Below are 23,458 nucleotides of genomic sequence, written 5' to 3'. Positions count from 1 at the left end.
CACGTGCCATCAGGTGGTATGTGCTCTTCCCTTGAATCCAGGCTGACCAGTGACTTCGCTGACCAATGTATGGTGGTGACTCTGCGGGCAGCTCTGGGCCTGGCCTAGGGAGGAGTGGCACTTTCTGCCCAGGCTCTTACAGGCCTGAGCTGCCATTTAATAAGTGTGACCACCCTGATGGAGAGACCACATGGAAAGTCCCTGAGACTCCAGGGAGGGAGAGGAGGCCCACGAGCCCAGACTCCTGCCCTCCCTGCCAAAGTGTCAGACATGCGAATGAGATCATCTTGGAAACTCCCGACCAGTCCAACTACCTGCTGAACACCACCAGGTGACCCGAGTCATCGCCACAGGGAGAAAGAGAATTGCCTGGATGAGCCTTTTCTGAATTTCTGATTCACAACATCACAAGATCTATAAAATTGTTGTTTTAAGTCACTATAGTTTAGTTTGTTACAAAGCTAGGCAGTGGAAATGCCACCTTCCAATTTCTCCCTTGGTAGTAACTTGAACTGATTCACAACCAGACCTATCAAATGGGTGATTCCTATCAAACGGGCAATATCTCCAAAAATATTCACCATCAGCATCTGTTCAGAGACCATTTGCACTATCTTTTGAAGCAATCTTCCAATCATGCTTTCTTGAAAATTCACTAAAAGTAGTACTGTTACTGGCTATTATTTATTCCAGTTCACCTCAACTCTTTGTAAGTAAACAGAGTCAATATGATGTGGTGGAGACAGTCTGGGCTTTGGAATCACGCCTGGTAAATATCGGTTTTGCAATTTATCCACTGTGTAACCTTGTGTTCTTGTGTTCGTCAGTTTCTTCATCTATAAATTGTGGTATAATGACACCTCTTAAAGGCAACATAGTCTATTAGAGTGTTAACTCCAGTGTTAGACTGCCTGGGTCAACCTCTCTGTGCCTCAGTTTCTTCCTCTCTAAAGCGAGGGTAATAAGTGTCCATCCTATTGGGACCACCACCAGGATTACATGAGTTAACAATATGAAGCACACAGACCTGTGCCTGGCACACAGTAAGCATTCAAAAATCAGCTAGTTTTAGTTCTACTGTTACTACGTCAGGATTATTTTGAGGACTAACTGCCATTATGCCACTAAAGCACTTAGTACAGTTAATTCTGTCCCCCTCTTTTTGATCTCTGCGATGAAAAGTGCAGGCTTTTAAAAAGCATACATCCAGACTCTAACCAAGTGGATTTAGGACTCTCAAGTATAGGAAGCCACATCTAAACTATGTCTAAAATCAATTTTGTTGTATGAATTCCAAGCACACTGGTACCAATAAATACTTAATCTTTACTTTGTGGACCAGACTCTCCTGTATGCTACTTCTCACTTAAGGTATGTGATTTCACAGAATAGGAAACATTTTCCCATGAGATACTCTGACTTTTGGCATTATGGATTAATTCAGATTCTAAGATTCACAGTATACTAAATTGTATTGTTGTCCATAGAAGATGCTGCACGTGTATCTGTCTTAACTGGATGGGGAGTTCTAGCCTCCTCAGGAGGACTTACTGAGTAGATGTGAAAGAAGTGAGCATTAGAAAAGTTTTATTTTTCATGAACTGCTCTGCCTTTATAACTTAGCTTTGCTATTTAAAGCTTCCACCATTTGAGCTAGTAGGCCCTTAACTGTTAAGATGGGAAACATCTGCTAAATAGATAACAGGGAAGATGTGAGATAAGAAACTTATTCATGTATGTATTCTCTGTAAAGGCGATATACATTTCAAGTAATAATTGCCTTCTAAGTCATTGCTGTTCCTTGCAGTTGAGGGAAAAGGTAGGCTGCCTATACAACAAAACTGGATAGTCTGTACAAATGTTTTCCAGGTTTTGATATCACAGTTGTTATCAATAATTATACCCTTTGGAATGTAACTGAGTCAGGTGTCTTAAAGTACTCATAGTATCTATCCAACTTTGGCTTGTCCTGAGCAAGAAAACCTCCTTACTGCAAAATAAAAAGACTGGCTCTGGGAAAAGCACTACTTAAAAATGAGAGGATTGAAAACAGAAACAGACTCTAGGTAAAACAGAAGACTGATAATTATCAAAGATCTCGCTAGTGCTGGGCAAACTCAATTGTTCTGCAACGCATTCATACAGAAATGGCAGCTACTCCCCAGGCCTCACAGAAAGCTGCACGCAGAGGACGCATCGGGCTGTCTATGGCCAATGTTCTGTATGCCAGAAGGATCAGAATCGCAAATTAATCAGAAAAGCAACACTCCAAAATCTCTAAGACGAGGGCAGATCTCAGCTAGGCAAACATCCTAGAACCTTACAGGTAAGGATTATCTACTACTCATAGAACATTTCATATAAAACTTATGAATATCAAACGGGGAAAAACAACTTGAAGAAGGACTAGGAAGGAGGTGCCCTACGGGAGCTTAGGTCACTCACCCAAACTCTGTATGTATGGGTGGGGTTGCCGACAAAGTACAGGTGAAACTCACTGCATTGTGTCAGCCCGGCCTAGAACATTTTGTTCAGATAAATTTAACTCAGAAGTCTATGCATGGTGTCCATATGGGGAACAATTATATTCTCCTCCTGCAAGGAATTCTGTTTATAATCATCCTAACATTTTCCATTTTTGCACATCTGGCATAAATAAGCTTTTTGTGAACAGTAAGAATGAACATTCGGAAAGCAAATAAATAATAGCCCAGTATATATTTAGAAACATCATAGACAGTAACAGACGTCGGAAGACAGTGCTAAGAGGAATTTGAAATCTTCAGAGATTTCATTGTTTTAAAACATTCATTGGGGGAAAAAGAAAAGGAAGGGAAGAACGTTGGGCTTTTTACTACTCCACATGGAACAGAGTGAGTTTATTTGAGGAAATCAAAATGAAGATTTGTAGTACAGGGAAAAGGGTAGGGGTTTCTAATCTGGAAGGACAGTATTTTGGGTAAGAATCAAACCACTTATTCATAACAGAAGTTAATTTTTAATATTAGTGGAAATAAATTCATTCTTGTCATCATTATGCAAACCAGTTCAAGTTAACTCAGAGGAATGGCAAAACTTACTTATAAAAACATTAATTTTTTTACAGTATTTTATGTAAACATGGTACTCATTTAACCCTACATTATTATGCACGGGGATTATATTTTTAAATTACTTTGTTACATCTGTAACTACCATCCTAAACTTTGATCTACCTGCACCTTTAAGGCAAGGACAGATCATAAGGCTATTCTAAATGCTTTTAAAGCAATGGGAATCATTAAGAAGGACACAAACAGGGTTCTGAGAAAAAGATCTAGGAAAAGATGGTAAGCTCTTTCAAGGAACTGATGCATATATGGCAACAAGAATTTAAAACCTCAACCAAACTATTACAAAGACAAAATGGCAGGAGTGACAAAATTCTGGAGTTAGCAAACTTTTCTGTCAAGTGACAAATAGTACATTTTCAGGTTTTGCTGGCCATGTGGTCTCTGCCACAAGCACCCAACTTTGTCATTACAGTAGCAAGTGGCCATAAACAATACGTGAAGAACAGGTATTCCGTATCACTTTATACAATCAGATGGCCTCAGGATTTGGCCCTGGAGGCTGCGGTTTACTGATCTAATTCACAAATGCTAGGAATATGCTAAGGGGTATCCTCTCGAACTCAGGGATTTACCTGACTTAATAGCTTGATGTCCCTTTTCTAAATCTCAACAACTACAATACTTCAATATTTTGCACTCTTTCCCAAATGGCATAAGAGCCCCATTTCCAAAAATGAGTTCAATAAGAACTTCTCGATTATGCCTTAAACCAGTAAGTAGATAAAGAGAATGGCATTTGAGAAAGAGAGAAAAAACAAACAAACAAACAAATAAACAAACGTGTCTGTTGTATCTGAAAAAAGAAAAACTTCTGGGATTCCAACTCCTTTCTGATTAAATGCCTTCCACTATCATTAAGAAGACTGCTGCCTCTGTTCAGTTTAATTTCCTTTCCATTAACTTTTGTTTTTATTTTTTTTAATTAGATCTTCTAGTCAAACAAAATAGAATTTTTACCAGTTAAAAGAAACAAAATTAGTGTCAAGTAACAACTAAATTTTTTTAAAAGTTATTTCTTGACCAAAGACTATTCTGCTATTAAGGATGAGGTGTACTCTTCCACCAGACCACTTCCAACCAAGGCCAGATTTCAGCTATGGAGCTGGGAAGATAATAGTTTATTTCTACTGTCGTAACATCTTTGGAAGCCCTGTTTTACTGATGTAGAGGGAACTGGAAACATCTAAAAATACCAAAAAATAGAATAACCAGAAAACTTTCCTTAACTGCTATCTCCCTTCACTTCCAACCTTATCATTTAGGAATGAATTTATTTTTACTTATTCAAGATTCGATTCAACCGTCTGGTACAATGATGGCTTGGGGGTAGTTGGCAAATTACATAAAATAAAACTCAACTCAGTTCAGAGGTAAATATGGTTCTGAGTAAAGAGAGAACAAGTCATTAGAAAGAGCCTTTCTGCCTAAGTACAGTGTTCCTGTTCATGCCAATGCTATATTTATCCTGGTATCCGAGTTCAGAGAGAATAAAAGGTACCTCACCTCTTAGAACGAAGGCAGATTAAGATACTGCTGTCTCTCTTCTTCTGCTGAGAATATTGGGTAGCTCCTTTGCTATCAAGTGCCACTCAATGAATGGAAACAGTCCCAGTGTTTGCTCTTTTCATGGCATTAAAGTACTTACTGATGATTTAGCTCTCAATGCTAATGCAGTTCCCTTCACAAGGTGACACGTGCAAGTTAAGATTTGGTAATGAGTTTTCAGCATTAGCTACAGTCCATCTAGTACATCCTTAAGAGAGGTATCCTCTGTGCACACACCGATGCAGCTATTCATTAATGCAGATAGAACACTACTACTACTATGACCCTACAGTGATGTTAACTAAGAACTAGGACAATGTCACAGTGAACCTGGATAAGAATCTTGGATAATTATGCAGAATGCTAATACCTTTTCTAGCTAACACGGAAATTGCTTTCAGAAACTTTACTTCGTTTAAAAGCTAGCCTGGCTTGAATGTTCATGAATTCCATGGCTCCGGGCTAGGCCAATGAGGAGGTGAGAACCAGCCAACACGATTGTGCTGATGTGGTCCTAGAAGACCAGGTAGCACTCTATTCACAGTATCAATTCAGCAACACCTATTACAAGTGGATGAGAACGGAAGGGAACCCAACAAACACTCCCAGCATTTCCACATCTACTAGATAGTCTCTACTTCGTTTAAAATGCTTGTTGCTAATCCTGGATGGAGTACTGACAAACGCTGCCAACCTTCTCTTTACAAACATTACTGCAGTTCACCTTTACAATTTGGTCATAGTTTAAAAAGCTCCATTTTCTCACAGAAAACCTAAGAAACTAACAAAGCACAAAGAACTTTCCAACATACTACTTCTCAAAAGTAGGATGGACTTAACATTTTTTTGGTAGGCTTAAAAGCTCCATCTACAGCAGCATATTCTGTACTTCTCACCTTCCTGCCTATTTAGTAATGGCAAACTGTTCACGGACAGACGTGATTACCAGCTAAAATGTTTCACTAGAGATTTTAGTCTAATTTCAAATCCACTTTTATGCCCACAGGGCATAGCTGGTCCCTAAGGTGGCCCTATCGTTCTGTTGCCCAACGAAAGAGGAGAATGCTCTAGTCTACATCTCCTAAGGACAAAGCTTCAACGTATCATTTAAGGGAAGGCTCTCATCAAATGGTAGCATCATGGCATTCCTATTAAAAGACACATTGCTACGTTTTTCCAGAAGAGAAAATAACCGCTCTCTAGCAATATGGTGCAGCTTTATGTGTATATACAATTCTCAGATTGTTTGTGAGTTACTCTTTGCATTCTAACTTCCTATCATCAGAGAAACGCCATTCCGTTCCACCCACCTTTCCACATACCACAAAGCATTCTCAGAAAGGGAGCACACACTACCATTCTCACAGATGGCTCACCAGTGCAGGCATGACCAGCCCCTCCCCGAATCTCTTTTACAATCATTCTGTGCCTCTGCACCAAGACAATTTCTTCAACCACTGCATATTTCAATACTCTTAAAAATTTAATGATTAAGAGAAGCTATATATTTTTCTCTTTCCTATTTGCATCTACTTGCCTGCATCCCTTAATAATCCTCCTTCATTTTCTGAATGCAAGACAGGGCATCTAAAACTCTACATGTTTGCTAAAGTTTTTCTGACTCTCAGTGCTGGATGAAGAATCTCAGAAATCCCCAGAATTACCAAAAAGGTCCCTTGAAGTTTTAAAAATCTTAGGAATGATTAAGTAACCAAACCTGATCAAATTGATCCCTTGATCAATTTATTGCAACATGATTGTGCCTGATGTTTTCTGGTAAATGCCCTGTAGTGTATTATTAAAAAGCAAAGCTCTTGGAGTCACCAGCAAATTTGCTGATGGTTGGTTTATGAATTACTAGGTTTGCAGACGCGAGACATGGATTTAGTGAGGTTCTTCTATTGGCCTGAAAATATAAACTATTACATACGTAGAAGGAAATGGAATTGTGGTTGCAATAAGAACCATAGTGCTGGGTTTCTTCAACCACAGTATTGCAGAAAAAATGTGTTTAAAACTTCATATAAAAGTTATCAAATATGGAGACCTGTAGATTTAAAAATACAGTCCAGGCTCATTTCACTAGAAAGTGACATTTCTGATGTAGAATATTGCTGTTCTGTGAAGGTAGGAGCCAGAGAGACTGGATGAAACTTTGGTAGTCAGCCTAACACATTAATTCATCTGGACTAGAGCCATTTCCTAACACCCAAAGATATTTAAGCACTATGGTTTATAAACACCAATCAGGAAGTTGCAGTACTCTGCGCCATTGGACATTTGCACAAAACCTCACTTCTTTCCCCACTCCCCTCTTCCCCAACATGAAACTCAAGCCCCCAAATGTAGCAGAACCTACTGCAAACACTTTGTTGCTCATTTCCCTTCCAGTTGCCTAGAGAACTTCAGGTGACGCTGCCCAAGAGAACACCGCTCCAAGATGGCTGCTTACATGAAACAATCAGGCAAAGTGTCAGATGCCTAATCAGGGCAAAGAGAAGGTCTAACTTTTCAAATCAGTAACAACCACCAGGATGCTTCTTCTTTTTTTTTTTTTTTCCTTGAAATGTGAAACTGCATGTTCTGGCAGGGAAGGAAGAGGAGAAATTCCTCCTTCTTGTCACCGTCGCAATTACTTCCTTCTCTCTTGTGGCTGGCTGGTTCAGATGACCAAGGCTCCTGCTGTGTTTTAGATGTGGGCAATTACAGCCACCAGGATGATATGGACCAAAGTACAGTGTTCAAACATGACTGGTAGATAAATGACCATTTATCACCGTTTTTTAAAAAAATTTTTTTTTCTTATAAAGTTAACAAACCAAGGCTGTTGATCCCTGAATTAGAAAGTTGATTTACTTGATTATTTCCCAAAGTATGAGGTGGGAAGGAGGAGGGGAAGAGCCTCTCGTGCTTCTGCATATGTTGCTGATCCTCTAGTTTGGCAACATCTTGGGAGTATCTTCCGATCTAGTGATGTGGCATTTTGTGAATCTAAGTACCAGCCCGTGGCCCTCATGCTGGCTGCTTACGGCCCAAAGGGGAAGAGGGACTGCCCCCTCCCCCTCCATGTTTCAATCTGGCCCAGTGGTGGACACAGAGCCCTGGGCAGTTTCCCCAGGAGCAACCGTCTCCTCTTGTGAAGGTGACTCTTCCTCAGCTTGTCCTCGAGATGTGACAGTTGTTTCAGGGGAGATGCTGTGAGGCCCCTCCAGGGGAATACAGCCAGGGTGGTTTTTGCGAAAGTGCTGATTCAAGATGGCCTGGAAGGGGAAGCTTTTGCCACATACGTGACAGTGGAAGGGCTTGTTGCCTGTGTGCTTGCGGATATGATACTCCAGCTGATCCTTCCGGGTGTACTTCTTGCCACACATGCGGCAGACGAATGGCGTGATTCCCATGTGCAGGCGCATGTGGCGGTCCAGGCTCCCCTTCTGATTGAAAGATTTGGCGCAGTAGATGCAGGTGAGACGGGGGTTGTACCGGAACCACCGCTCAGATACTTCTTGCTCTCGGAGATACTCCACATAGCCACTCACTCCCATCATTGCGGACTCTTCTACCTGTGTCCAGTGAGGAAAGCAAGAACACATACGTGTAAGGATAACATATTGAAAGAAATCAAATCTATTTTTACCTCTCATACCAGGCAACATTCTTATTTTTAGGAGAGACCCAAACAGGAAATTAATTACTACAAAAAAGTACAGATGTTAATATAATAATTAAAAGAACAATCTGAGGACACTCTATTCCATTACTTTAAAAGAGCAAGATGGGGGGCGCCGGGTTTCTCAGTCGGTTAAGACTCCTACTCTTTTTTTTTTTTGTTTATTTATTTGTGAGAGAGAGAGACAGACAGTATGCAAGCAGGGGAGGGGCAGAGAGAGAGGGAGACACAGAATCTGAAGCAGGCTCCAGGCTGCGAGCTGTCAGCACAGAGGCCGATGTGGGGCTCAAACTCACGAACAGTGAGATCACGACCTGAGCCGAAGTCAGATACTCAACCGACTGAGCCACCCAGGAGCCCCAAGAGTCCTACTCTTGATTTCAGCTCAGGTCACGATCTCCTGGTTCATGGGACTGAGCCCCATGTCGGGCTCCCTGCTAACAGCACAGAGCCTGCTTGGGATTCTCCCTCTTTCTCTGCCCCTCCCCTCAAAAAAGGGGCTCTCTCTCAAAAAAGAAATAAACATTAAAACAAACAAACAAACAAACAAACAAACATATAGGAGGCAATTATAGTTGTTTGGCAGAGGCTAAAGTACCAATGCAAAAGTTGACTCTGCATTAATTGGAAGAAGACTCCTCTAACTAGCAATTGGTTTTGTGTCCTTTTCTTTAATTTCTCAAACTGTGTTTTGTCTCCTTTCACATATGTAAACAGACAGTGCTCTTCATTTCCAACAGAAGCAGTTCTCAGCAGGTTCGGGAAGCAGTACGTGAAGCCAAGCGTTGAATAGTAACACTGAGGTTTTAGATGATTTCTGATTTGTCTTCTATAACGTTTCCTTCTGCTCCATTTCCCTGGATAATCAAAACTGAACTCACATAAAGGACTAGGGATTATCCCACCAAAAGTTCCTGGGTGACCACGGACAAAGCACAGAGTAACTTCTCTAAGGCTTAGTTTTCTCATCCACAAAATTAAAAGGTGCCAGCTCTGCCGAATTCTCATGAGAATCAAACACAATAAAGGTACCTTGAAATATTTTGAATGCATGTTATTATCCTGTATAGCAATTAAGGATACTGAAACGTGGATTCAAATCTGCATCCTACTTATTGTATGACCATGAGCAAGTTATTTACTCTATGTGTCAGTTTCTTCATCTGTAAAATGAATATAACAGCATCTACCTAGTAGGTTGCAATGAGCATGAATGAGTTAATTCAACGAAGCACTTACTATAGCCAAGTAAATGTTAACTATTATTAAACATTACAAACTCACAATATTATTCATAATCTTGAGGGAATAGTCTCTGAAAAAACCCGCCTAACTTTTAAGTAATGTCATACCAGTATTGTCCATATGCAAATGTCATACCAGTATTGTCCAGATGCAAAGTCAATGTAGTTTAGTTACCTGTGAGATCTTTTTACATTATCTTTTAAAATGTATTTAACTTTGGGGGCGCCTGGGTGGCGCAGTCGGTTAAGCGTCCGACTTCAGCCAGGTCACGATCTCGCGGTCTGTGAGTTCGAGCCCCGCGTCAGGCTCTGGGCTGATGGCTCGGAGCCTGGAGCCTGTTTCCGATTCTGTGTCTCCCTCTCTCACTGCCCCTCCCCCGTTCATGCTCTGTCTCTCTCTGTCCCAAAAATAAATAAAAAATGTTGAAAAAAAAAAAAATTAAAATGTATTTAACTTTTAATTCCTTTGAATTAAAACGTGGGGTTTGAACTCACGACCCTGAGATCAAGACCTGCGCTGATATCAAGAGTCAGACACTTAACCAACTGAGCCACCTGGGCGCCCCTCCTTAAGGTTCTTTTTAAGTGAAGTATTCCATATAACGAATACATTTCATATAAATGAACGATTTCCATGTTGTCTAAAATTCCATCTAGATACTTGACATGGTCTTCAAATATGTTCACCATCTTAACTGTGAATTACTAATCAGACTCAAAGAACTGAAAGGACTTTAAAAAGTCATCTGTTTGGTTCATTTTTATTTGAAGATCTCCAAAACTGGAAATTTCACAGGCAACCAAATAACCCCCTATTTAGAAGATGCCTCTTTACTTATCACCTACTAAGTAACCTTAGTTACTCAAAATTAGTGATAAAACATCTTCTATTTATTGGCCACCTAAAAAGGCCAATGAAGATTAGAAGATTAGAAGATTAGAAAATGAGAACTCTGTCCTCAAGGAAATTTCAAAGTAGAAGGACACATAAAATTCATGCAACTAGAAAAAGAATAATTTTTATGAGTCAGTACAGAGTTGGGAAAAATTATACCATATCATCTGTAATTGCTACGGTGGTTTAAGGAGAGATCAAAGAGACCTGGGCTAGTTAGGGCACATGGAACCAGGAGCTGGGTCTTGGGGGAGCCCAGACACCTGGGAAGAAAAGAGTATCCCAGACTGAAGTACACAGACAGGAGTAAGTTTGATGTGGTTCTGACATACAGAGAAGGTCTGATAAATGCTGATGAGTGGTGGAAGAAGCCAGGTTAAAAAGATTATAATTACTTGGAGAATTAAGCCAAGTATTTTCACCTTCATGTGGCAGACAAAGGAAAAAGCCACAGGATGTTTTTAAGTAAAGAAGTAACCATAGCAGTTTAATCATTCCTGTCATCAGGAAGCTCTTCCAAGTTTATCAGAATTTGTTCTTACTGTAATGTAACTGTAATGTAAGCCCCTGTCTTGTTTCGGTTCTCTGTGGCAGGGAAAAATAACTGTGGTGGAGACTCACCATAATGAACTTCCACACATATTAAGGTGTATATTAACTCATCTCTTAATATCATCTCCAGACAATATTACTTATCTGCCGTGGCTTTATAGCCTGTACCTTCTGCTTTGTTCAGGCAAACACCCTTGCAGAGTTCCCATATTTATCCCTATCCCATCTACATAAGAATAAGTTATCTCTACTTAAGAAAATTTTTTTAATGTTCATTTATTTATTCTTAGAGAGAACGTGAGCAGGGGAGGGGCAGAGACAGAGGGAGAGAGAGAATCTCAAGCAGGCTCCACGCTGTTACTGCAGAGCCCGATGTGGGGCTTGAACCCGTGAACTGTGAGATCATGACCTGAACCGAAATAAAAAGTCAGACGTTTAACTGACGGAGCCACCCAGGTGCCCCCCTAGCCGCTTATTTAAAAAGTGCATTTCATCTCTCTGAGTAACACTTTCCTGAGGAGACACTGATTCTAGCAGTTGCCTGTTAGCGCTTCTGTTCCCACAGCACTGCTCCAGAAGCCTCGGCTCTGTGACTTGTCCCTGCTTTATGTTCTTGTTAGTCTGCCTTACCCACCCGGAAAGTGTGTGGTCTGTCTCACGCAGTACGTATTTGCACAACAGTGACTGCATCTTACCTGAGAGGTGAAGAGAAAAGGGGCCCTAATTATATGAGTAAAGTTACTTTTCCTCCAAGCTCCTAACATTTTTTTTTAAAACTTTTTCAAATGTTTTCTATTTATTTTTGAAAGAGAGACAGAGAGACAGAGTACGAGTTGGGGAAGAGCAGAGGGAGCGGGGGACACAGAATCTGAAGCAGACTCCAGGCTCCGAGCTGTCAGCACAGAGCCGACACGGGGCTTGAACACACAAGTTGCAAGATCATGACCTGAGCTGAAGTCAGAAGCTCAACTAACTGAGCCACCCAGGCACCTCACATTTTCTCTAACATCTTACTGAAACTAAAAAATTCTTGAAGCGCCTAGGTAGCTCAGGGGCTTGAGCGTCCGACTCTAGATTTCGGCCCAGGTCATCATCTCACAGTTTGTAAGCCTGAGCCCTGAGTCAGGCTCTGTGCGAAGAACGAGTAGCCTGCTTGGAATTCTCTCTCTCCACCCCTCCCCCCTACCTCTCTCTCCAAATGAATAAACATTAAAAAGAAATAAAAAACTAAAAAAAATTCTAATACTTACATTCCTTTTCTGGTACCCCCACATGGTAACATGCAAGTAAATATAGTTTCTAACAAGTCTTACTGTTACTATACTATGTACACAATACACATCCAATGGCTTAAGTAAAAATCAAACAAGGTATTCTCATATAACGCAGATGCTAAAAACGTTAGCTACCCAATCTTAATCCACCAGTGTTTCCTTTATTTATTTATTAATGTTTATTTATTTCTGAGACAGAGAGAGACAGAGCATGAGCAGGGGAGGGGCAGAGAGAGAGAGGGAGACACAGAATCTGAAGCAGGCTCCAGGCTCCGAGCTGTCAGCACAGAGCCCGATATGCGGGGCTCCAACTCACGGACTGTGAGATCATGACCTGAGCCGAAGTCGGATGCTTAACCAACTGAGCCACCCAGGCGCCCCCACCAGTGTTTCCTTTTAAAGGGCAAAGGTATTTACAATTTACTGTGTTCCACTCTGTGAGTTCACAATCTTTTTAAAAATCAATCTTCAGTGATAGACACTTGTGAGAACAAACAAAAATATCAACCAACTACTTCAATTACTTGCTAAGGAGTTGCAAGGAAGATGGAAAACATTATTCCTATCCTTTCTAGAACATTTTAGTCTCTCAGAAGATTCAGGAGGAAAAAAAAATGAAAAGACACAACCATACAAAAAAAGCAATCACATACAAAAGTGCATAAGCAATTTATTTACAAATACGTGATACTATATAAATCAGTAATTACGTAGTGTTATGCCCACAGAGTATAAAATCAGACTCTCTCCATCCCAAGTCTTAAATTACCTGCATGTAGTTTCCAGGGGTTATTTTATATTACTCTCAGGAATACAGACTGGTTCCTGTAACCAGGGAAGAGTCCCACAATCTTATCTTTTCTACTTCTCAAACTCTGCTGACACCAAAAGTGTATTTCCTGCACGCCCACAAGTAAGAAAGAAACAAGTAATCGAATACAGTATTTATTTAACGGGGTCACTGTTACCTTTCCTATACCTTTCCTTTCTTATTCATTACATTCTGTTCACACACCGTGGCAATTTCTTCACCAACTGAGCAATCCTAACCCCACTACATACCTGGGAGCTGGGCTGCTTAGGCTCATCCATTCTCCCAGGAGACTCACTTCTGGCTCTGTGTCTCTCCGTCAAGGGAACAACACTGCCGGAGGGGCTAAATCTGTTGGAAGAGGAGCAAAAAGGGGACTAGTAGAAAAATAGTGTCAAGGAACTTAAAAAATGATGACATCTACCCCTTTTTATCCCTTGGCTGAGGAAGGGGGAACAAACAGAACAACAGGTTTCTAAGAAATACTTTCATAGAGTAAATATCAGATCTTAAGGTTAAAAGAGGTCTGCCCTAGTAAATTTAAGAAATATAAAATGGCATAGCAGATAGACCACATGGCCCGGTGACACTAAGGCTAAATACAAGCTTCTGTCCTTGAGGACTGGGAGACCATAAAAGCATAAATTAAAACTGGGTCTATGATTTTGTTTCTTCTATGTAACCGTTCGGTTTTTGGTTGCTCCCTCTCCCACGCCCCTGGTAACTTGTTACAGATCTCAGACTGCTGATACAGATCATGGAAGTTGAAAATCTCTGCATCCAAAGCTATTACTTCTGATTCAGTTCTAACACTGGACAAAGGGTGCTAACACAGGGGAATAATAAGTACTGTCCTCAAGGATACTTTAACTGTTAAGGACAGGAGAAGAGACCACCTACAGGGGATATAGGATATGCCCTCTGAATTTCTGTGACACATATGCCTCTTTTAAGGCCAGATGTGAACCAAAGTAATAGCTTCTTTAGTTTTCATCATTCATGCAATTTTAATTTATTTTTAAGAGTGGGGAAAAAAACAAATATTACCAATCGAAGTTGGTAATATTTCTTTCTTTCAACTGAGGCTTTCTTTCCATTTACTTAGATTAAAATTGTTACTTCCACTCCCCCAAAAATGTTCTGACAACCACAATATGTTAGAAAAAGAAAAGTGAAGCATAGGGCATAGTAGCATTGGTGAAAAAAAGAGACTCTCAGGCTTGTGGTAGCAGCAGTCATCGATGAAAGAAAACAGGGAAAGGTATTATCAAATGACAAATGAAAAAAAAAAAAAGAAAAGAAAAGAAAAGGAAAACTATCCAAAAAGCCCTTCTTTGGAATTACTGTCATTACACTAATTTAAAAAGAACGATCACTGCTGGTACCCTACTTCCTCTAATTGTGGTAGACGGGGGCAAAGAGAAGTGAACAGTGCTACAAAGGAAAGTCAAAGTCCCCCAGGCCACCTACCTGTGTGATAACATACCAAGGAAGGGCACTGCTGCCAGGCTCCCAGCTGATGATCAGCTCCCTGCCTGGAAATCCGAGGAGGCCCTGGCAATTACTGATCCTAGCGTGGCTGCAGCTGCTATTCTGATTCATGGAAGTGTCTAACTTTACCATAGTTCTCACAACACTGTGAATACTTCAGGAGTAGGAGCTTCCTGCTTTAAAGAAATAAGAACCCAAGTCTTTTGGCACACCTCCGGTTTCCTCAACATCAACTTATTTTGGCTAAGAACATCAAGTAAGGAAGACACACTCTGTGCCACACAGAGGGCCTGCGTTAGTGACGTCTGCACAACAGCCGTTTAGACGGACAAAGAAAACGAACCGTACCTGTCAATTTCACTGCTTGTTGGCCGAGCTACCTTGGCTCCTGAAGATCCCAGAGTGTAATTTTCCTGCCCCACAGAACCATGGCCGGTGGTGTCAATCACCATGGCTGTGACTTCCTCGGCGCTACTCCCGTCTTCTCCGGAAGGCTGATTCTCAGTCCCAAGCCACTCCTCCAGGTTTTCCGTTTTGATGTGGACTGCCCCAAGAACTCTAACTTCATCATCACTCCGGGCCCCCCGGTCTGCTACTCCCGTCTCCACGTACCACTGTCCTGCTCGGTTGATTCGAAGAATGGGCTCCCGGCTCTCTACATCAGAACTCTGTTCAATTATCTGAGGGCTGGTGGACTCCTCAGGAGGACTGAGCTCCCTGATATCCAACACAGCACTAACCTGACCTCGCCGGTTTCCCTTTGCAGTATTATGTCGTGGGCTAAGGGAACGGTTTAGATTCGGTGTCACCCTGTGAGACTCCGGAGGCCTTTCTGGATGCTTTGTCCTCGTTTGACTTAATTCTGCTTCAACCTCTGCCACATTAATTTTGAAGTGAATCCCCTCCAGGATCTGTGTACATTTGTCTATAATATGCTGCATCTGCAGAAAACTGGCAGCTGTCAGGTAGCTGATGATATCTGCCAGTTGCAGGCATATCCGCCCCGTATAACAGAAAGAAAGGAGCTGCTCAAAAACAGTAGGGTTCTTGATGACTGAAATGGAGACAGTACTCATCTCATTCAAGGACATGTGATCCCGGAAATAGGGTGAACTGGCAGCCAGGACCACTTTGTGAGCCCGAAAAGCCTGTCCCTGCACGTTGACCACAATATCACAGAGACGGCCCTGCATGCGCAGCTGGTTTAGATGGCTCAGGACAGAGTTGCTGAAGTCAGGGATCTCCAGTTGTATGTTCCCACCTTTCTCCATGGTCGTGCCTGAGGGTGTAGGCAGGCATTCAACCCTGCTGAAAGAGGAAACCAAGTTCATTAATAATTTGAATTTCACTCCTGCCATGCTCTCCAATTCAAATCTACTGAAAAATATTTTTTGGTAAAATTTCAAAATCTCCAAGTAAAAAGAGACAACTTCCCTTATGTTTGGATATGAAAACAAGATACCCTTAACAACCCAAATGTGACTGCTAGACTTCTACAAAGTCGACCTAAGATCATACTCCCCTTACTAATAAGCTATGCAGCATCAAAACAGAAGTTTAACAGAAGGGGGAAAACCAGTTGTGACAGTTCTTTTTTTTTTCTTCTTTAATCACGAAGTATTCATACACTGAATATGAAATCCTGTGATAACTTTTCTTTGAAGGAGGAAAGAAATCAGCTCTTTGAATAAATGTAATTACACACTAATGGATTGATCCCTCTTGCTAATATTTTACTACATGCCGTAGAAGTTATGTTTATTATTTAGAAGGTGTCTCATATCCCACATGAATGTACGTAAGCCATTATTTCGAAGCTTGAGAGTCAGAGCCCTCACACAAAGGCTTGGGTTTGGGACTCTGAAGCAAGGTCTAGGTTAGGAAACATGCCACAGCCGTGTCAGAACTCAGTGAAGATGCAGAGAACCTGAAGATGTTCAACCTCAGAATTAAGAAAGGGTAGGTACACTGCTTCTATCTAAATTCAAAGCTGGGAATTGCAGGGTGGTGATGATGCTGATTCTGAAATGTAATTCCCCAAAGCTGGTAGAAAATAGAGCATTTATCAATATGGCCAATATTTTTACATCAAAAATTTTTCTTTAAGCAGCTGAAAACATTATGCCTATAACTGCATCCAACAGCCTTCAATGGTTGACACTAGTTTGTGTAAATCTCAACAGGAAGACGCTGACTTGAGCCCAACATGTTTCCATTTATCTGTAACTTTATAAGACATTACATAGTTAGCTAAAATCTAAAATTTCAGAACTGATCCTGACAAGCTCACAGTATTGCTCCGCACTTACAACACACTTAATCAGTAAATAGGGAAGTGTATACACTGCTTTTAAGAACCAACTTTAGCCAACCTGACCTTTTTCCAAAGCGTTTTTGTTTGTTTTGAAACTTTTAATCCAATAAGAGCCTCTGTCGATGCCATCATGAATTCAGATGTGTTTATTTTGGAGCCTACACCAGCGCCTTTTTTGTTTGCTCTTTCCGGCAATTCCCCAGTGAGGAGGAAGCCCCTGGAGTAAGGTCTCTCTCTACCGTCGGCACTGGAAGGGTGAGAGCTGTAAGAGGGAGAATCGGGAACGCCATGGGGTTGGCCACTCCGGTATTTGAGTGGCTTTAGTCTGCGATAGGAAGCGTGGGTAGTGGGAAACTGACAGAAGGGCGAAATGTCACCGAGGAGCGGGGGAGGAGAGGGGAGCAAGGCTTGGGGCCGGGGAGCGAGCAATCAGGTGAGGGCAGAGCACCGGGAAGGGGGCGGCGCCCCGGGACCCCGTCCAGGCGGTGAGCGTAGGCGGGCGGGGAGCAGCCCAGAGGTGGGTGTGTGTATCTGGGTGTGTCCGGGCTGCGGTGGGGGAGGGGGCCGCCCATCCCGGGGTCCTGAGGGAGGGGCCCGGCGAGGGGGCGGGTCCGGCAGCTCAGCCCGGCCCGGGGCCAAGGGGGTGGAAGGTCTCCGGTGCCTTGAGGGTGGGGTAAAGGGGAGTGGCTGAGCGCCCCAGGAGCAGGCTGCGGCGGAGCCCGGACAAGGCGGTCCCGGTGCAGGGCAGCGGGACCGGTGTGCGGGGCCCGAGCCCAGTCAAGGAGCAGCACCTACCTCCGGGGGTGGAAATGGGCCGGAATGGGCCGGAACACCGTCCCGGAAGTGAAACCCCCCACCCCCTCCCCCGGAGCGGGCGACGTGCCGGAAGGAAATCACTCACCCTTACACCGCCCCCCTTCCCCTCCCCCAGCGCTTTCCGTCCCTCGCGCCCCCTCCCCTCTCTTCCTTCTCAGCCGGTCGGAGGGCGGGAGCCTTGAGTCACGCGGGCTGTCGTGTCACCGCCCACAATGGCGGGTGGGGCGGGGCCAAGGGGCGGGCTTAGAGGAAGGAGGTGTGGCTGCAGGAGGAGGAAGAGATGACGGGAGGAGACGGGGAGGAGCTGAAGCCGGCGCTGGCGGCGGGGCGTGGAGGGGGTGGGGGGTGGGGGTGGGAGGGTGCGTCATGACGTCATGAAAAGGCGTCCTTATATACTGGTGCCTGGCCCCCATCTCGGTCTTTCGAGGCTAGGAATTGGCGTTTGGTACGTATATGGTCATTTTGCATAATGGCTTGTTGGCTCGAGGCCTTCAGCTCTTGGTAGTTAAAGTCATCTTAAACTAACTGGTATTTGTAGGCCGGTCGCGGGCCTTTGGAGGGTTCCCAAGATGAAGATGATAGAAGATTACGTTTTGGGTGCGGGCGCGGCCTAAATCCTACCGCTCGGGCAGAATTGCGGAAAAACCCGTGGGCTCGCGTTCCCTGCCTGTGATGAAGCCTCCGTTGGTAGGGACATCTGAGACTGTTGATGAACGCCAACGGCTCTGATGGCGGCGCGTGCCGAGTCACCCGAGTGGGCCTTTGTTAATCTCGGCCAGGGCCTCCTTTCGGCCTTTTGCTCAGGAAAGCCGGCAGTTGGGGTAGTCCACGTGCTTCTCTGAATGGCTGCATTCCGCAGTGCACCATTATTTACTTAAGTGGTTTCCAGCTTTAACTTTCTGCACTGCTCCTTTTGTGTAAACTATTAAGTGCGCTCTCTGTAGTCGTGAAATTATGGGTGGTGTAAACGATCTGTGGTATAGGTGATAGAAAAGAAATATGCTTAGACTGTAGAACAAGTGATTAATTTTAAAGTTTGGGAAGAGCGAGCAAGCGTGGGGGGCGGAGAGGGAGAGAAAATGCCAACCAGACTTAGCACTGTCAGCGCAGAGCCCAACGCAGGGCTCTAAGCGTAAACGGTGAGATATGACCTGAGCAGAAATCAAGAGTTGGACGCTCAAGGACTGCGCCACCCTGGGGCCCCAGAACAAAATGATTATTTTAAGAATCCTAATCTTTTCCCTAGAAATGGTGCTGGGCACGAATGCAAAGGGGCTTTTGATGGCTTCTGATGGGCAGGTAAGAAACGGGTTAATGCAGTGGAAAGGAATCCGATCTCCTTGGAGGTGGGGTCTTTTGTTAAGCCTGTGATGGTTTAAGAGTAGTGGACAGAAGGGATTTCTGAAAAATCCTATTCTGAGGCTTAACCATACCTAAAACCTTGATAGTTACTTTGGCTGTGCAGTATGTTTAATTGGATGCTCTTTGTTTTCTAGTTCTGTGCCAAAGGGGTGAAAATGGCTGCAAAGGTAAGTTACTGAAATTCCCTCAGCAAGGGAAGTTAGGTTGAAAGTCCACTAAATGTGCTACAATGATGACATTATATTTGCTACTCTTGACTGTGAGAATGACGAGAGTTACTACCACCATTACACTTAACTGAGGCACACAAAATGGTGATTTAGAGAACTTGGAGATTGACACTACTTTTACATGAAGCTGTTTCTTCCTAGGTCCTAAAGTTCAAGTTGCACATGCTACCCATGGGCAAACAGGTAAGGAACCTTTTAGATAGTCCGTGTTTACCCAGTCCTTTTCAATTCTTTTTTTACATGTGAATGCCTACACTCTGGTATTCTGTATGAAATGCTTACAACCTGGAACAGATACTATGATGGTTGCATAGTTCAGCAGATTGGGTCATGAAGAGATAGCTATCTGTCTGATGTATCGAAGTTGATAGGAAAATTGGTTTGCTGTTAATAGCATAAGCAAAATGTCATTAACCTAGTTTCCTTCCTTTTTTTGTAGGCGCTAAAGGGAGTTGGCTGGAAATTGAGGAGGTGAGCAGAATTGTAATGGAGCTAAATGTTGGTAACAGGGCAAACATCACAGTACAGCTAATGGCTGTTTAGAGTTGCCTTATGCACAGGAAGCACTCCTACCACCAAGTGCTTGAATGCGTTGCTGAATGTAGTAAATACATGCGAGACCCTTGTCCTGTTACCATTAGTTAGGACACTCATGATTTGTAAAAAGCAGCCTGGATGATGATAAGCAAATACTGACTGAACATGAAGGTCTTAATTAGCTCTACCTGATTTCAGGCATTTTTGACGTTGTAGGGAGAAAATTCATTTTTTGCCTCTTGTGAAACTGTCTTTATTTCTTAGGTGGACTTGAGTCTCAGTCATGTTTGGAGCAGCGATTTATTTTGGTAAGTATTAAGCATTTTAGTAAGCTCAAAACTTAACTGAGTGCTGATGAAATAGAATGCTTAACTACCAAGTTAACTAGTTTACTGTGGCTACTTAGTGGGTGCATGTTGAGCATGCTGTGAATGGGGTTTTTGAAATGATGTTGACCAAATGTCTGACCTGAAGTGAGCATGTAGACAAATTTAACACTGAAGAACCCTGTGACAAATAACTCTGAGAAGAATTTGGTGATAATTAACATTTTAACGAAGTGTCTTGTTTTTTTCTAGGTTACTGGCCACTATCCTGGATGGCTTGCTTGGGGTAAGACAAAACAGTTCTTTGGTTGCTGAACTCAAGTTCATGTGTGGCCGAGATGTGCTATAATGTGTTAAGTGTGTTCTGGTGTTTCAAGGAAGATTCAGCCATTGTGAAGTGCATTTAATTTTTTTTTTTTTTTTTTTTTTTTTTTGGTCAGGTGTTGATTTTGAAGAACTTTTTATATAAAGGTATGTATTCTCTAAACCTTTTTTGGTTAACAAGCAAGATACTGTTAGTGATGATTTTTGAAATTAAAAACAGATGGGAATCTCTCTGAAAAAGAGTGAAGATTTCTTACAAGCTGAAACAGTATTTGGAAAAGTTGAGAAATCCACTTGTTACTACCTGTTAACTAAATTTGACTAAATTTCTGCAGGTGTGAAGAGTTAGTGGCTCACGAGGCCCGGAATGAGGAGTTTTAAGCCAAGGTATAGTCGTTTCAAGTTGGGTGTCTATATGAAGTGGTTTAAAGCCGATACAGTGATGAGAACATAGTTCAGCAGACTTGACAGTGATGAGCAACATTGTCTTTCGCTCCTATCTGACGTATCTGGCTGCAGCAACCCTATCCATACCCTTGAAAACGAGCCATTTATTCTACCACAGGAAACGTTCAGGGTTGGGGTAACTAGTGGCTTATATACAAATGGTTTTTTTAGTTTATTTTGAGGGGTGGGGGAGGAGCAGAGAGGGAGACAAAATCCACTCTGCAGAATCCAGTGCAGGGCTCCATCTCCCTGACTTCATGAAATTAACTGAGCCAACCAGGCACCCCAAATGTTTCAATTTTACGATTTCACATTTTGAGAAGCACAGGTTGTTTTTCCAGGAAATTGTAATTTTTTTTTTTAAATAAGCTTCATGTTTTAAAGCAGTTTCAATATTGACAACAAAATTGAACGTAGGATCCCATACATCTGGTCTTCACACCTTCCTCAACATTCAGCACTAGAGAGACTTTGGCTACAATTATGAACATACAGTGAGACCATTATCGCCCAAGTCCACAGCTTACATTAAGTAAGGTTCTTTTCTGTTACACGTTGTATGGGCTTGGACAATGTGATACATCCACCATTGTCCGTGTGTAGAATTGATTTGCTGCCCTAAATGTTACTTTTCAGAAAGTTAAAAATGGGGAAAACCAGTACAAATTTTAAATGGCTTTTTTTCCCCCCCAGCATATACAAACAGGCAGACTGTCAACCTGAACATTAAGAGGTAAGTTGGTCTGTGGTCTATGTGATAAGTTAGCATGTAACCAGTGATGTAATGATTCTGCCAAATGAAACCGAATGATATCACTCATAAAACCGTTCCATTTTGTTTCTGAGGTTACTAGCAAACATCATGTGGGGTGGTTTTTGTTTTTTTCACCATAATTAACCTGCCATCATTGCTTTTAGGGCATTTGTGAGGGCAGCAATCCAGTTAGGAGCGCAGCTTGCTAGTTGAAAGGTGAGACTAAAAACCTCAGTACTGTTGGCTTAATCCAGAATACATGATGATCTCACTCCAACTTGAACTCTCTCACTGATCACTTGATGATTATAAAAGATCTGATATTCTTTGTATTCAGAATACAATTTGAATTAAAACATAAAAATGTGTCTAAAAGTTGCTGCTTTGTCCTTCCAGCACCTGGATGGATGCCCACAGGATAGAAGATCAAGCTTTTCAATATCAATAAATTTTTATAAACCATCTGATCAAGAGTGCTGATTTCAATTTAATGGGATGAAGGAAGGAAAATTATATCATTGTAATTAAGATCCTGTGACATTAGCTTAAAACAGTTGACATTGAGATGTATTTTATAGGATACCTTGGGCTTGAAGGTGCAGGAAAATAAACTACAGCCCTTTTCATGTTTAGAATGCAGAATGGTGGCATGATCTGAAGGATGAACTGTGTATTGTGCAGAAATTTTCTAAGGGGCTGAATGTGAAATCCTGCGCCAAAATGCTTCCTATTAAGCAGGATGGTGGTGGGTCTCTGCAAGTGTTGATAGATGGTATAAGGGAAGTAACCTGGTTATCGCCTCCCACCACATATTAAAAGAAAGCTTAAAAATGGGACAAATACTATGGTCACAGCTGTTAAGAAATAGGAGTGCTGACTTTGCAAGTCAGAATCTCACATTGACCACGGATTGCCTATTGTATTCTGTAAATTGCTGAAACTGCTTGGCCTCTGGCAACATAAGAGCCTAGATAACTAAAAATCTGATGAAATCACATTAATTTAGTACTTGAAGTGTGTGGGAACATTTGTGTTGCAATTTAGGACTTTAAACAGGATTTAGGATTTTAACAAGATAGTGCAGGGGTGCCTGGGCAGCTCAGTGCCCCATATCTAAGGTTACCTCCCTTGGCCCTTCCCCAGCTTGCACATTCTCTTTAAAACACGGAGGATGTTGCAAATCAATCTGGACAAGGTGGTCACTCCAAATGTTTGGGTCTGGTGGAGGTGAATTTTGGTGCTTTCAGAGTGAGGAAATTCTGTTAAGCACTTTCTTATAGTCACATTGACATCTACACTTCAATCTTTTAAATTCCTTCTACAGGAAAGGTTAGATAATCCATGGTTCATTATTGCTTTTGGTTCCAGTGCCCACCCCAGTGTCTCCCAACAGGCTCTGAGACCCTCTGAAGCAGGAACCATCACTTGGCTCCAGCTCTCCCCCTTTTCATTCATATCACCAGTGGTGACCTTTCTTGGCATTACATATTCTTAGTTTCCTCTAGGAGAATGTAAACTCCGTGAAAGGGATTTAAATCTTGTTTGTTGCAGTATTTCCAAGCTTGTCATCCAGGCAGTCAGATGGATTGGGTAAGTCTTTTAGAAATTTAGTGGGTGCCAAAAGATCCTCACAGTGAAATTGGCCTCTTCTATCATAGCCTATGACTTGGGTGACTACAAGTAGATGAGTTCACGGCTGGTTGAATCTGAAATGACTAACGCAATGTAAAAAGACATTTCTAGTTGTATTAGAAGC

At 42.3% G+C, this 23,458-nt stretch overlaps 1 protein-coding gene and 10 non-coding genes across 19 annotated transcripts; 10 read left to right on the top strand and 1 right to left on the bottom strand.

Annotated features, from left to right (window-relative positions):
• Positions 1-1,711: 1,711 nt before the first annotated feature.
• Positions 1,712-18,007, bottom strand: ZBTB37 (zinc finger and BTB domain containing 37). 9 transcript variants are annotated; one of them, XM_058700439.1, is made up of 5 exons: positions 17,808-18,007; positions 16,970-17,168; positions 14,941-15,897; positions 13,353-13,452; positions 1,712-8,218 (listed from the first exon to the last, which is right to left on the bottom strand). In XM_058700439.1, exons 3-5 carry the CDS (start codon positions 15,861-15,863, stop codon positions 7,730-7,732), a joined length of 1,512 nt encoding a protein of 503 aa, XP_058556422.1. In that variant the 5' UTR covers positions 15,864-15,897; positions 16,970-17,168; positions 17,808-18,007; the 3' UTR covers positions 1,712-7,729. The 9 variants fall into 9 exon arrangements, 6 of the variants coding, with proteins under 6 accessions (XP_058556422.1, XP_058556421.1, XP_058556420.1 ...); XM_058700438.1 differs by lacking the exon at positions 17,808-18,007 and adding an exon at positions 17,702-17,795 and having other exon boundaries at positions 14,941-15,900; XM_058700437.1 differs by lacking the exon at positions 17,808-18,007 and adding an exon at positions 17,702-17,794.
• A 373-nt stretch (positions 18,008-18,380) lies between these two features.
• On the top strand, positions 18,381-18,460 carry LOC131496664 (small nucleolar RNA SNORD74). The gene has a single exon (XR_009254602.1). It is a non-coding gene; the product is annotated as a small nucleolar RNA SNORD74 (small nucleolar RNA).
• Positions 18,461-19,084: 624 nt separating this feature from the next.
• LOC131496678 (small nucleolar RNA SNORD75) lies at positions 19,085-19,146 on the top strand. Its single transcript, XR_009254615.1, has one exon. It is a non-coding gene; the product is annotated as a small nucleolar RNA SNORD75 (small nucleolar RNA).
• A 160-nt stretch (positions 19,147-19,306) lies between these two features.
• On the top strand, positions 19,307-19,389 carry LOC131496658 (small nucleolar RNA SNORD24). The gene has a single exon (XR_009254596.1). It is a non-coding gene; the product is annotated as a small nucleolar RNA SNORD24 (small nucleolar RNA).
• A 219-nt stretch (positions 19,390-19,608) lies between these two features.
• LOC131496676 (small nucleolar RNA SNORD77) lies at positions 19,609-19,675 on the top strand. Its single transcript, XR_009254613.1, has one exon. It is a non-coding gene; the product is annotated as a small nucleolar RNA SNORD77 (small nucleolar RNA).
• Positions 19,676-19,984: 309 nt separating this feature from the next.
• On the top strand, positions 19,985-20,045 carry LOC131496665 (small nucleolar RNA SNORD44). The gene has a single exon (XR_009254603.1). It is a non-coding gene; the product is annotated as a small nucleolar RNA SNORD44 (small nucleolar RNA).
• A 246-nt stretch (positions 20,046-20,291) lies between these two features.
• On the top strand, positions 20,292-20,356 carry LOC131496677 (small nucleolar RNA SNORD78). Its single transcript, XR_009254614.1, has one exon. It is a non-coding gene; the product is annotated as a small nucleolar RNA SNORD78 (small nucleolar RNA).
• Positions 20,357-20,687: 331 nt separating this feature from the next.
• On the top strand, positions 20,688-20,772 carry LOC131496660 (small nucleolar RNA SNORD79). Its single transcript, XR_009254598.1, has one exon. It is a non-coding gene; the product is annotated as a small nucleolar RNA SNORD79 (small nucleolar RNA).
• A 160-nt stretch (positions 20,773-20,932) lies between these two features.
• LOC131496666 (small nucleolar RNA snR60/Z15/Z230/Z193/J17) lies at positions 20,933-21,013 on the top strand. Its single transcript, XR_009254604.1, has one exon. It is a non-coding gene; the product is annotated as a small nucleolar RNA snR60/Z15/Z230/Z193/J17 (small nucleolar RNA).
• Positions 21,014-21,719: 706 nt separating this feature from the next.
• On the top strand, positions 21,720-21,797 carry LOC131496662 (small nucleolar RNA SNORD47). Its single transcript, XR_009254600.1, has one exon. It is a non-coding gene; the product is annotated as a small nucleolar RNA SNORD47 (small nucleolar RNA).
• A 156-nt stretch (positions 21,798-21,953) lies between these two features.
• Positions 21,954-22,030, top strand: LOC131496659 (small nucleolar RNA SNORD81). The gene has a single exon (XR_009254597.1). It is a non-coding gene; the product is annotated as a small nucleolar RNA SNORD81 (small nucleolar RNA).
• The last annotated feature ends 1,428 nt before the right edge of the window (positions 22,031-23,458 follow it).

The sequence above is a fragment of the Neofelis nebulosa genome, chromosome 15 (genome assembly GCF_028018385.1).
Source record: "Neofelis nebulosa isolate mNeoNeb1 chromosome 15, mNeoNeb1.pri, whole genome shotgun sequence".
Lineage (NCBI taxonomy): Eukaryota > Metazoa > Chordata > Mammalia > Carnivora > Felidae > Neofelis > Neofelis nebulosa.
This window is presented reverse-complemented; position numbering and strand designations above follow the sequence as displayed.

Bases quoted from the DNA above. Each gene is read 5' to 3' on its own strand.
- ZBTB37 (XM_058700439.1), bottom strand. From the start codon at position 15,863: ATGGAGAAAGGTGGGAACATACAACTGGAGATCCCTGACTTCAGCAAC. The intron at 13,453-14,940 runs GTACGGTTCGTT...CTCTTCCAACAG, and splicing joins ACAAGCAGTGAAATTGACAG to ATTTAGCCCCTCCGGCAGTG. The intron at 8,219-13,352 runs GTATGTAGTGGG...CACTGGACACAG, and splicing joins CTAAGCAGCCCAGCTCCCAG to GTAGAAGAGTCCGCAATGAT.